Source organism: Hyperolius riggenbachi, chromosome 6 (assembly GCF_040937935.1).
Source record: "Hyperolius riggenbachi isolate aHypRig1 chromosome 6, aHypRig1.pri, whole genome shotgun sequence".
In the NCBI taxonomy this organism is placed as follows: Eukaryota; Metazoa; Chordata; class Amphibia; order Anura; family Hyperoliidae; genus Hyperolius; species Hyperolius riggenbachi.
The window spans coordinates 255149973-255164277 of NC_090651.1; the positions used below are offsets into that span (position 1 = coordinate 255149973).

At 42.7% G+C, this 14305-nt stretch overlaps 1 protein-coding gene across 1 annotated transcript in view; it reads right to left on the reverse strand.

Annotated features, from left to right (window-relative positions):
* NOC2L (NOC2 like nucleolar associated transcriptional repressor) overlaps positions 1–14305 on the reverse strand; it is a 176654-nt gene that overhangs the window by 47497 nt on the left and 114852 nt on the right. The window contains exon 16 of the mRNA XM_068240719.1: positions 13264–13377. Coding sequence (XP_068096820.1) covers positions 13264–13377 — 114 coding nt within the window. The remainder of the gene's footprint in view (positions 1–13263; positions 13378–14305) is intronic.

Genomic DNA, 14305 nt, shown 5'->3' on the forward strand with positions numbered 1-14305 from the left:
AGTTTCCTGGGTGCACTCCGGGCCTGCGTGAGCAAGTTTCGCAATAATAGGTGGTTTTATGCCCGCCACCTGGGGTCTTACTGTCCCTACACACGATGCAATCTTTGGTATTTCAATTGGGCATAATAGGGGGGGGGGGGGGGTTGGGGGGGGGGGAATCAGCAGAGAATCAGCACTGACATTGCAAAAATATTTGGAAGGAAGATGCAATGAAATTTCATTGCATCTATCACTTCCTGTTGGCGCTGGCTGCGGACTTCCGGTTTGGCGCAGGGGGGCACAGCGTGTGTGAGCATGTACTCTAGCATGCCCACAAGGTATGAAAGCAGAGATCGGGGTTTTCGGGGGGACTGATGCGACGCAAACCGCTGATCTATTATTACGTCCAACCGAAGCCTCCCACCTGAATGCTGCTAAATGTATGCAATTTCTGCTAGATTTGATACGGCAGGCAAAGGGTGTATACCATTGCACCTGATTGGCTAACAGGCGTCTGCTGATCAGATGAAGGTAGGAATGTGTTAGCTGGGAGTGTGCATTTGCTTTTTGTGTGTTTTGCAATCATCACTCAGTTTAGAGGTAGTGAGTGTGATTCACCTGGTGGTGAGAGGTCCGGGGCTCACCTGTATCTCCCTCTAGGTATTGGATGGTGGTTTAGGGCTCCCGGTCTGAGGCAGATTCCGGGACCCCTGACTTGAGGGTTCACAAAACACTGGTTCACACGACCGGCACTTTCTATTTCATGCTCTCTGTTAGTATAATTAAGGTGGCACTAACTCTTTCGAGCTCCTTGCCTTGCAATGCCACTTCTCATGCCCTTGTATTATAGAGAATATTCCTACCACGCATTATACTGCCCCCAATATTATATTGCACTTGTTCATGCTCCTTCCATTACAGTATTTCTGCTAGTGCCTTAATAAGTCGAGCAAGTTAGATTCATATGGTGCCCTATCCGACAGATCTGCAGTTTGCGCTACATTGTGCATGTGTGGCCCTGGACGTGCGTCTCCTTTATCCTGCTTCAATAGCTGGGAGTGTTATGCACATGCGTAGAATGCTCTTGGAAATGGGAGCGTGATTGAGGATGTGTGCAGTACAGGCCGCTCAGGAGGGGTCAGCGGCACACTGAAGTGGATCAAGACCACAGCAGGGAACCTGGTAGACTGCAGGGAGCTTGAAGAAGCTGGAGAGCTATACAACGCAGCACACAAGTGAATCCCAATCCCCCTTTTCTGCCCACCAACAGAGCTTTCTGATTGCTGGTGCCATGTTTATTTATTTTTGTATTAATTTATTGGTATTTTTTTATTAATAAATGTTAAGAGCTGCAAAGGGGGGGGGGGGGGGGGGGGGCAAGCGGGTATCTTGCCCCAGGCGCAGTTTGTTGAATTCTTAAAAAAGGCAGAATTCTATCTAACGAGCAAACAATGCCACAAAAAAGTACTGAATAGTTTGGACGTCTCCTCACTGTAAAACAAGGGCGGGGCGGGTTAGATACTCCAGGCCTAGTGGATATTGATCTAATCCAGTGGTCCTCAAACTAATGCGCTAACTAATAACGAATGCACCCCCCGGAGGCTTTTTCACTGGCTCCTCAACACAAAATGTATAACTTATAGATGTGCCCACTGTACCTTTAAATATCAGTGGCCCGCATATAGAATAGCAGTGCTGGCACGACCCATCCACATACTGTAGAAGCCAGTGAGCAGTCATTCGCTGGCTTCCAATCCAATACTGCATCAGGTGACACTGCAGTCCAACTGGATGGCATGTTGCCACCTGGGTATGATTCACTGGCTGGTGCACAAAGACTTTCTTCAGGCGACGTATGACTGAATGGCTGCTGCTGGGAGTTCTCCTCTGGGCATGATTGCGGGAATCAATACCTAGATTCAATGCAATGTTTCTCAACATCATTTTATGAATGTTCTGGCCCCAAGCAGTCTGAAGTATGCTGACCCGGCCCTTGACCGAAAAAGTTTGGGGACCCCTGATCTAATCAGAGATAGGATAGGCCTTTAAAGTGGACCTGAACTCAGACCTCCGCTCTGCTATTAAGCCCAATCTACACTATGCGATTCTTTATGCGATTCGATTACGATTCTGTTTACGATCCGATTAAATCCAACATGTCCGATCGGGATTCGATTTGATTCAATTCAATTTGCCATTGCAAAACAATGGTAAATCAAATTGAATTGAATCCCGATCGGACATGTCGGATTTAATTGAATCGTAAATAGAATCGTAATAGAAACGCATAAAGAATCGTATCGTGTAGATTGGGCTTAAAAGATACACAACAGCATAGTAGTAACCTTTAAACAAAAAATATTTCTTTGTTACCGCTGATACAAATCCTAAAATAAATCTGCACAGTTTCTACTTCCTGATTCATGGAAGCAGACATATCCACCCTGTACTTTCAAATGGGCTTATCTGCCATAGGCAGTCATGTGACACAGGGGAGGAATCAAATTACAACCAGTAATTAGACACAAATGAGGGGGAATTACACAGTCTAAACTCTTTAAATACATACAGGGTGCATTTCTGTTATGTTTTCCTTGTGTCCTATGCGAGAGTTCAGGTTCACTTTAAACATTAGCTTAAGGGCTCTTTCACATTAGTGCAGACTTTCTGCGTTAACGCAAACGGAAGCCGTTTGCGTTAACCAAGGTAAGATGAAAGTCCATGGACCTTCATTTTACCTTTCACACTCGCCGCTGCGTTTCGATGCATTGCGGTTCCGACGCACCCGGGCGCAGTTTTTCCTCCAACGCACCCGCGAGCCGGCGTTTTCCGTCAGGTTTAATTACCAGCTACCGCCGCTGATTGCGTCGCACCGCAGATACCCGACGACACGCCGCAGGCAGACAACGCGTGCAGGAGAACGGTTCCTGTTTGCGTTGTCTGATGTGAAAGAGCCCTAAAGGTCTAACAAATAGGATGATTTTTGCATCCTATTTGTTACTCACTTGAGGATGTTCCAGTTATTTGAATACAGTACATCAGAAGCTGACACAAGGAAGAGATAGACCTGTATGGTGGAATCCTTGTTATTTGATGCATATTTTTGCATATTAATGTCAACATTATTTGGTTATCTGTATTTCCTTTTCTTATGTGATTATGGGCTTGCACGTGTAACTTAATGTTAAATAAACATTTTTGTTGATTTAAAAAAAAAAAATAGATGAATTAAGTTTTGACTCGAAAGATACTTTAATCTGGGGCAATATTTTGACTTCCATTTGCTTAGTAGTTGTGTAAAAGAACTGTTTTGTATAAGGTTAAAAAACAAGAAGGCAAAGGAGTTTTGGAGCAAAGTACTGTGCTATACAAGCTAAGGACTTAGCAAAGGCAAATGCATATGCCAAACTTCGCTATACAAGAATAACAGAAATGGCACACCACGCAGCGATGCTACAAGCATCACATCATAGCCAATAACGCCTATCCTTAAAAACAATGGGACAATTATAAAACTAGTGTGTGCTGAAAACTGCAATTTCCGCTCTTTATATATTTTTTGAATATGTGTACTATTTTACAAGACATAATTGCCTGCTTTTTAGTAATTTGTGAGGAAAACAAGTATGTAATTGCTTCGCTTTAGTAAGGTGCAGAAATTGCCTGATTTTCAATCTGTGCGGGTTTAATATACGCCCACATTGTGCCTTGCAGTAGGTTAACTCAGTTTCAATGTAGCACAACAGTTGAAAGTTTTTAAAGGGGCAGTACTCCTTGTGTGAACAATGCAACAACCAAGGGAAGCAAGCGTATTCAGGCAATTCTTGAAAGGATATACAGAATAGACAACTTGTAAAAATGAAATTCCACAGAATTTTTTTAAAGCTTTGAGCAGCACAGACAACGGTGAGAACATCAGTCTGGATTTTCTTGCAGTCTATGTGCCTGTGTGTAGAGCTGTACAGAGGCGCCAGTAGGATAAAAGTCATTAAAATGTTTAAAACATTCGGGATGCGGTGGTGGACCAGCCAACCCAAAACAGACACAGGTACTGTCGATTCAAGTAATAAATAATTTATTTATATACTCCAAAGACAAGTTGCCTCAGAGGTGCCAAGCGTATTTTGGACTCCGTGCTGTGTATCACTCCAGTTGTTTGTTGCCTGAGGAAGCGGGATTTTGCCCGTGAAACGCGTTGCAACTTGTCTTTGGAGTATATAAATAAATTATTTATTACTTGAATCGACAGTACCTGTGTCTGTTTTGGGTTGGCTGGTCCACCACCGCACCCCGAATGTTTTAAACATTTTAATGACTTTTATCCTACTGGCGCCTCTGTACAGCTCTACACAACAAGAATCCACCCTTGGTGGAAGGGTGGTACACCCTCTTTTTTCCTCTATCCACAGAGAGTGACATCTTAATCCTGAGTGGGGACAGGCTTGGTCTCCCCACCTGCCTTTTCAGTGGTTGCCTTGGAGGTAACCCTGGTTTGTAAGTACAATACTTACGTTTCATCATTATCATTCGCACTCCTCCAATACAAACTACACTATATTGGGCTCTCGGTTTTCTACCTTTTATGTGCCTGTGTGGTGTTATTGGTGACAGGAAGCACAGAAATCTCTATACCAAAGAACCTTTTGGAGAAATCTTCTGCTAGGGTCGGAGCATACTTGCATTCTTCTGTGCATTTTTCAGCAACATTAGCAGATTGATAAACATTACTAAAAAATGCACAGAAGTGTGCAATTGAGCTCAGGCTGTAAGCGTCACTGGAAACAGGAAGTGATGGGAAATCTCCTCAGTGGGGAAACAGCAGGGCTGTTTCTTGGGCAGGGCGACTGCCCTGGGTACAGACTGGCAAGTAGAATAAGGGGGGTGCAGGCAGAAGGACATAACCGCTAGGGAGCTGGTGATGCACGGTGCGGCCAAATGGAAGAAGAAAGAACATTACCAGCGCTATCACCTTCCTTGACTACTCCTATGACCGACGTCAAGTGATCATCACGTCGCCACCGCGTGATGACACCTGATGTCCTGTAGTCGTACTGCAGGCTGTCAGTGCATGGTGCCCAAGGAGCAGTCGGCTTTCAAGGCTCTCTTTGCCTGTGTGTTTTCCTGATCCCTGCTTCCTCCTGTATGAGTGGCTGGTCACTAGCAGGTAGGCAGATCTACTTGTGACCTGTGGCTGTGTGACTGTCCCTAAAGAGTTAGGCTCGGTTCACACTTGTTTTAAAAACATATCCGTGGGATACGTTTTTAAAGCTCTGTAAGAACGCAGGCAGCGGATCCTATGTTAAAAACAGGACCCGCTTCCACTCGTGCATATCCGTGTGGCACGGAAGAATACAGGCATTATGCCACCTTGTTTGTTTTGGGAGTTAGGCCCTGTTTACACTTAATCAGTTGCTCTCAGTTAAAGCGGAAAGATAACTGATTTTCAAAGTAAGTCCCATGTTTTCCTATGGCACCCTTCACACTTAACGCGTTTTAACTGAAATCATCTTCGCAATGCACTGCTATGGAAAAAACGTGTACCAACGCGCACTAACGCACACTAACGCATACCAACTGATTAAGTGTAAAAGGGGCCTAAGGGTTTGGGTTAGGCAAATACTGCTGGGAAAAACAGCACTACCACCCTAAAGGAAAAAAAAAGTGACGGTGAACAGCACACATAAAAGGCACTGGCACCGAACTGCTAGACATCCAGGAAGGGAGGTTGATGCACAGGCCAAATCCTGGCTCCATTTGACTTCATCTACCAATTACCACTATGCAAAATAAGGTGGGCTGATCAATAAGTATGAGTGACAGTATGAAAATCTGGAAACTGGAGTCTCTCTTACAACATAATTCTCTCAAAGGGAACCCGAGGTAGGGATCTAAATTAAAATAAACAAAGCTACCTGATCTGGTAGCCGCAATCTCCGCCACTCGCGTCCAGCAGTCCTCCTGTTTGGTTTTCCTGACCCCTGGGGTTACGACACTGGAAGAAGCTGTTCTGTCTCTCACACACAGAGCAGCGTGCAGGAAGGCAAGGGAGCGGCCAGAGAGAGAAGCTGCCCAAATGGAAGCTGGGGAAGGACTGCAAGAATGCACCTCTTCTTCCTTACCCCTTGAGATTAGCGACAATTTTTGCCACCATTTGTGGCGGGGGGGGGGGGGGGGTGATAGCGCAGCATTGTGGGGGCGGAGAGTGGCATGGGGAGGGGGACACAGAGACATGTCATGCAGCAGGGTACATGCCTCTGTGTCCCATCTGGTCCCCTGCTGCATCACCTCGAGTACACTTTACAGCAAAGCAGTGACTTGGCAGTTGGCACTATGCCTGGCCTTACGAGTCGAGGATCCCAAGATCAATTCTAGCCAAAGACGCCAGTCTGTAAAATCACTGAGTGCGTTACCTCCGGCTCCTCTAATTCTATCCCAAAATTCAAAAACAAACTGGGAAGTTAAATGGCTTTCAACCAAAATGGATCTAAATGTGGAGGGTTATGTTCCTTTCACAGTATACAATACAATAAGATTTGTAAAGCCCTTTTCTCTCATAGGACTCAAAGCACATATATAGTCAGGTGTAAGTAAATGCCATGCTAAATAGGTGGCTTTTCAGTTTGGACTTAAATGCTTCCAGGGATGGAGTTGTCCTGATTGGGTGTGGCAAGGAGTACCAAAATGTGGGTGCAGCATGACAGAAGTCTTTGTCTCTAAAGGTTTCGAGGTGGACTCATTGTTTTCAACACGGAAAACAAACTTTTTGTTGCGTTCGTACGCGTTTCCACATGAATTTTTTCAGAGTAGCTAATGAAATTCAATTCGAATTTGCATGCAATGTGCAAATGTATGCTGCAAGATATAAGTCTGTTTTTGAACATTTGCAAAAACGAACACAATTTTTAAACAGATGTGCGATTCTCCATTGACTTTTATTGTGTGCGGCAAAAACTTTTTTGCAAATTCACACGCTATTTTAAGCAAGTATGCACCCTGCCATATTAAGCTACTGTACCAATTCAGCAGTCAAAGAGTTACACAGAAGACGTGAAAAGAATGTATAAAACATGTATATGCCCCACTGTTTCAGCGCTGTGTCTTCCATCACGGTACAGGCGCAGTGTAAGTGGGAGATATACAAAGTGTTTTATTAATAGACATGCTTTGCTCGCACATGTTTCCGTTCCTCTCGCTGAGCACATACAGCACCCACACAGTCGGCTCAGCGTTCTCAAACTGTACTTACTGGGGAACATCAACGCAGAGAGGGGCGCAGGTGACACCAACACTTGGTGTCTTGGTGTGCACTGACAGCTGATGAGGGAATACTTTCCCATCTGACATTTTCTCTACTACTAGGCAGCACAAAGCCGCAATATTCCCGGATGTATATGGAAAAACAAAACAACAACAACAACAACAAAACAACCCTGCATCAGTTAACGTGTTAATGTTCAACGCATTCTCATCCCTCACTCTCCACCTACAAGAGCCATACAAAAAAAGATCACCCTGTTCTAACACCAATGAAAACCACACAATTCAAAGGACAATTTCCTATTTTATGTGATAAAGAATAATAATTGCTACCAGGTTCATTAACCCTGGATGCTTAACCCCAATGGTGAGTAAGAAGAAAAAAGGAACAGAGCCTAGTCCTAAGTAGGAAGAGAACTGTACATACATTTGTTTATCTAAAGCTGAATACTCCACACAAAGACAGCGGAAGACGGATCGGGTGATATGTGGCGACAAACGATCACTCCCCGATCCATCTTACACAATTGCAAACGTGGGAACAAATTACAGGTGTGAACGTGTCAACGAGCGATTGTTATAATTAGCATGGGAGTCAATAGTGATCAGAACAAGCGTCCACAATTGGATCCGTCATGATGATTGTTCATAGCGAACGATTATCGCATGCATTCGGTCGTTGAACATCGTTTAATGAGCTTTCGTTAAACAATGTTGTGCAATATTGTGGGGAAAAAACACAAACCAGTTCATCGCGCAAAATCATTCAGGAAATTAGTTTTGTGGGTATGGCCCTTTAAAATGTTGCAGGTCACTTCAGGGTCCCATCAGTGATAATAACAATGCTATGCAAAAGTGATGGGTAGGCAGGCGGATAGGCTGCTAGACTATGAACCTGCACATTGGGCAGGATTTACAAAGCTTTTTTACCTGTATTCCTCTGTTTTCACCCTATCTAAGTGCCCATACATCAGGCGACTTGGTGGCCGATTGACCATTCGATTTGATTATTATAATTGAATTGGATGAAAATCGGTGCCACCAAGTGCATGCCTGATCTATGAAGGGGTCCCCCTGGTTTCGCCAGGCTCCCCCCTTGAAGTGCGTGTCTACAATGCTCCTGGCCGCAGATGCTATGTGCCGGGCAGCAGAGCGGTGGAATGGGCAAATCTGGTGCACTGGGGGAATGGAAGATCTCCACAGACAGTAGTTTTGCTGAACTCTGCTAACACCGTATAACGGCACTTTAATACCATAAAGAAAGCTAGGTGGGATATTTTTCCCCTTAAATACAAAATTCAGAGGCAGAAAACTTTTTAAAACTGTGTATACATTTTACTAGCTTACAATTCCTCCAATAGGTACGACTAGCATCGCTTCCATACAAAAGTTTCTAAGATCGCACCTTTCCTGTCTAGTGGAGAGAACACAGAGAGGAGATACACTGCCTCCCTCTGGTTATAGAAGGAACAGTAACAAACAGGCAGGGTTTATACTCCTTTAATCCTTTGAGCCATCGGCTCCTGCGGTGGATTAGCATTATGTAAATAAGAATTTAAATCCCATGACACAGTCACACAGGAGCCCCAGCCAAGCTCTTAACTCCGCTAAGAATGACGTGCAGCCGCAAACCCATAAAGACACTTACAAACAACAAACCGTCATTGTACTGTTGTCACAGCCTTTGCAAAGGCAAGGAAAGCCCCAAATGTTTTCAATCTACTTACCAGTTTCAAAATGAAGAAGAAGATATATATTCACTAGTGATCTATACCTACGTATCAAGTGATCTATACCTACAACAGAACTGGCGCAGTTGTAACCCACAAAATCCCAATTATAACTATGCTAACAGCCTTGTTCAATATCTACATGAATACTCAACCTAAAGGGATCAATTGTTGAGGGGAAGCAAGGCTACCTTACATTATCACAAAGCCAATTCAAACCAATATACTGAAATTCCAATAGAGTAGATGTATCCCCACTGCAATCCACAAACTAGACTGCTGCAATCCACAAACTAATGTTTGACCGAAACTTGCCTGTCCCTGAAAATCCCTTAATGCACGTTTGTACCTAGCTAAATGCAGGTTTGCTTCTTATTTATAATAAAGACAAGGCTCAAGGCCTTCCTCCCTCCTAACAAGTACTGATGTGGGTCCTGCACAGACTTCTTTACTTGGAAGTCCTACGATCTTCTGCGATCTTTGGGACCCTGGTTGCACTCCATTTTGGACAACATGTGCTGCAAATAAGTTTGGCACTTATTCTACATTTCATTTTATACATGTTACAGATGGGCTTTGAAGAGGAACTGTAGTGAAAACAAAACGTGATTATTAAAATTGATTATTTTTTTCACAATATTAAGTTATAAAATATTTACTCAGTGTTTGTCTATTAAAAAAAAAATCTTTCATCTCCCCGATTTATATTCTGAACTTTATCACAGGTGGCCACATCTTTAGTACTGCCAGGTGATCTCTGCAGAATGTTACTTTACTATGAGTATTATGAAAAGGGAAATATTGCTTGCTTGGCAGGCGGGAGCAGTTGCCATTTCCCCCAATGCAACAAGGTTCACAGAAAGCAAATTGTCAGGGCTATGAACATGACATCACACTGTGGAAGGGGTTTCACCACAAAACCAGCCATACAGATGTCCCTAATTATTCAAGGAAAGGTAAAGATTCCTTGTGGAAATGGGGGTATCGGCTACTGATTGAGATGAAGTTCAATCCTATGTTAAATTTCCTCTTTAAACCACTGAGGACAGAAAACCTTCTGGAACCTGAAGAAAAAGGGATGTGGAGTCTGCCATATTTATGTCCTTTTAAACCGTATCAGTTGCCTGGCTGTCCTATTGTGTCTGAATCACACACCTAAAACAAGCAAGTGGCTAATCTAGTCAGACTTTAGTTAGTGCTCCTGACCTGCATGCTCGTTCAGGGTCTATAGCTTAACGTGAACCAGAGTTGAAAATAAACTGTTGAGATAAACAACTGGATCTGTCATCCTACTCCAAAAAAAATACTTTTTTTTAGAATCCTGCAGTTTTATTTTCCATATAAACATTTACAAAGTAGATTTAATGTTTTATTGTCTCTGCTCAAGTGCTGGGTCTCAAGAGTCCCAGAGTGAAAATAGATGAACTATTGACCTTTTTATCTATCCCTTGCAGTCAGAAGCAGTCAGAAGCTCAATTATCTGCTTAAAGCGGTATCGTCACCATAAAAATCAAATTTCAACAGCAACTGGTCTGAGTGTATTAAGTGATAAAGATGCTAATCCTGCATTCAAATTTTTTTCTGCTGTTATGATTTGGAGTCATCACATACTTAAAGGAGCACTGGCCCTTTAGTAGTCGGTGCCAAAGAATTGCATGCTGGGGGTTCTTTTTATCTATAATGTATTCCTCCTCTTTCCTTTATTTCCCTGCCAGCTGCTTATCTAAAACCTAATCCCCTACTCACTTGTGTTTACAAGCAAGGCTGAGGCGACTCAGCGATTGGAGGAGACAAGAAAAAAAGTAAAGGGCAGAAATGACATCACGAGTTGACCTTAACTGTGGGCAAAAGACATGGCCCCCACCACTAACAGAATTCTCGTCATTTACTATATAACATTCACTGAAATCAAAACGTGGACAGTCTAATACATGTGTTATGTAAGTAGATCAAGTATTTATCTACTTATATATGTGTTTTTTTCCCTGGCATAGTATGGCTGATCCTACTGCTTTAAGAAAGTGTTTTATAGCTGTAATTTGTCATCAGTGAGGTAGTCTGTACCCTATGGGCCGACTGGGTACTGTCTGTAAAAGAACTGTCAGTTGCATGAACTGGAGCACAGCATAGGTGTCTGTGTTCTTGCCACTGTAGATAGACATATCTATCTTATCACATCAAACGTCACCTCTGGTGCACTTAGATCAGCAGGACAGCCACGTAAATTGTATTGATAAAAAAAAAAATGTCAGCCTACATATTCCTCTTACCTCAGGCTCCCTATAACTCCCCAGCCATTGCTTCACTTTGCGACAGTGATGCTGTTCTTTAGAGTGTGTGTCTCCTAGCTATTAAATTACTAGTCATGAGAAAAAAAATGATTGCTTCAGTGTTGAAAATAATTAAAATACAAGGTTACTGTAATGAAAGTGTTCACATTTATTATTTTTAATATTAGGAGTCATTAGAAGAGATAATCAGTGAGATGCTAGTTTTCTTTGTTGATATAAATTTTGTTGCAATTTTTAGGCAACTTGGAATTATGGAATTAGGCCAATTAAATTCAGCTACTGCCAATATGAACTGGCACAATTCCAATCTTAACTGAACAATGCAACATTATTTGAATCAACTCAGAAAATTAACATCTCATTGATCATCCTAAAGGGTACCGGTGAGAATTAAAAGTGTCCCTATGGGGTTTCTCACCTCAGGAGGGGGAAGCCTCTGGATCCTACAGAGGCTTCCCTCTTCCTCCGCAGTCTGTTCCAGTAGTGGGACCCCAGAAAGTCCACTTGTCGACACATGTTGGCGCCTCATGTATGCGTGCTAGCTCCGTTCCCCTCTGCTTTCTTTGGCAATAGCTAGGCCAGATCGGTCCAAGCTACTGTGCAGGAGCAAGCCGTCTGCACCTGCGCAGTAGCATGGACCAGATCCGGCCCTGCAATTACTGAAGAAAGCCGAGGGGGAAATAGCTATGGAGGCCACACTTCAGAGGTCCCAGTGCTGGCACGAGACTGTGCAGGGCAACGGGGGAAGCCTCTATAGCTATCCCAAGTCTTCCCCCTTAAATACAGCTGAGCAGTTTTAGCGCCACATGCGTCAGAGCTTCACACGCGGTGGTGTTACTCTGTGGCAGTAATGCCTGCGCTCAGCTGCCCATCTGAAAGAGGCCTCAATTAGCAGGGTCAATTTGAGCTTTAGAAAATGTTCAGCAAGTCTAAAAGAGGAAAAAAATAGGCTTTCTGCTAGAAATCTGATCGAAATTTGAATGACAGTGTGGTGCTGTAGCCACTATTTTCAAATCAGGATACCAATTAAGGAATATCCAACTTGAAGCCTTAAAGGATACCCAAAGTGATGTGTGACATGATGAGATAGACATGGGTTTGTAAAGTGCCTCGCACACTAATAACTATGCTGTGATCCTTTTTTTCTTTCTCTGCCTGAAAGAGTTAAATATCAGGTATGTAAGTGGCTGACTCAGTCCTGACTCAGACAGGAAGTGACTACACCCTCACCGATAAGAAATTCCAACTATAAAACACTTTCCTACCAAAAAATGGCTTCTGAGAGCAGGAAAGAGATAAAAAGGTTCAATAGTTCATATATTTTAGCTCTGGCATACTTCAATGAATGTGTCATTGAGCAAAAACAATAAAACAGTTAAACCTTAAAAAGTAGATTTAAACAAAAGAAAACGGTGGAATATCTTAAAAAGTCATTTTTAGGAGACGGAAGATAGATGCAATTGTTTATTTCATTAGTTTATTTTCACTTCGGGTGTCCTTTAAAGCACTATAGTTAAGCCTCCCATTTTTCATTGTATATGATAGTCATTCATTTGCAGCACACAAAGTTTTGCAGATTGCACATCAACAGGAAGGAGTTGGGCGGGATCAGCTCTGTGTTCACACTGAAAAAGTGTCTGGAGTCCACTCCCAGCTCTTACTTGGCTACCTCATGTGAATGCAATGCAATGTGTAACCAAGCTGCATCTGACATACAAAATAGAAAATAATTTTGCAAACCCAGCAAAACAGGAAATCAAAAAAGAAAGATGCAAAAATTGTTCATGAGCAATGTACATTTAAAACTGAAGTATTTTCAATATGAAATGTATAAAAAAAATACAGGGCTTTAAAAAAATGTTTTTATAATACCACCTGCTGCTTAAGGGTGTAAACTGGCTACAACTGGGAGGAGTAATGCAAAACTAAACCCTTTTCAGTACCAAGTACCATGACCTTATGTAGCAGGTGATAGGAGGATGCGAAGCAGTACAAGGCATTCTTACCCTATCCTTGCCACTGATCTCCAGCTGTATCTCCTTCTCCCGGAGTTTCTTCCAGTTTATATAGTATTTGCTCAGTGGTGTCCCTTCTTCCTTTATTTCTTTTTCCCATTTGACCTGTGAAATAAAAAGTGTGGGGTCATCTACTGTAACTCTGGTACACATTAAATACTAGAAAGTACCTTAAAGGAAATTAATCACTACAGTGAGAGCATGGGGAAGAAACAATCCCACCAATGGTAAATTTGCAAGAATCAAAATATACATTTCTCTAATTGTATAGAAATATTGGGAAAAAAAGCTGGAAATTTGCCTAAATATATGCAATGTAATTCAAAATGAGTGAAACCTTGAGTAGAGTGGTTGAAGTATACAAGAAAGCGTAAATTTATTCACCAAAGGTGCAGGAAAGTGATGTAACATTATAGCCATATCCAATCGGAGATAAACTTCAAACATAACATGTTCACCTGTGGCTATCAATGTTGTTACAGAAATTTAAAGAAGACCTCTGTGCGCTTAATACGCAGAATCATAACTGAATCCGCACACACGCACACACACACGCTAGACAGTTCTAGTCAGGTCCGCCTCTGCCATGAGCCTAGCGTGTATACACAGGCCCCTTATTTGTTGCGAAGAGTTCCAGACCAGGATATCATCTCAGTGGAGTGCAGGCTAACCCCCCATTGTTCTCTAAACCCTTCCGCAGAACACTGCCTTTGTATTCAGTAATCATGTAACTGCCCTCAGGACATCTGATCTTCCAGCTCTGCTATAGGCAAAAACTCTCAACTAGGTGAAGCACTCCTGTTTTTTTCTAAGGGCCTGAGCCCACTGCTGCGTGTATAAAATTGCATAAAACACATGCGTTTTTCAAGCGTTTTTGAAAACGTGTTTAATGCGCTTAGTGTTAAAAACGCATGCAAAAGCAGGGTGGTGGGAGCAGGCACTCCCGGAGTTTCCTTATGAAGAGGAAACAGAGAACAGGTGCGATTTTCTAGCCCTCATAGCTGCTTTTATCCCACAAAAAGGACTTACCCAG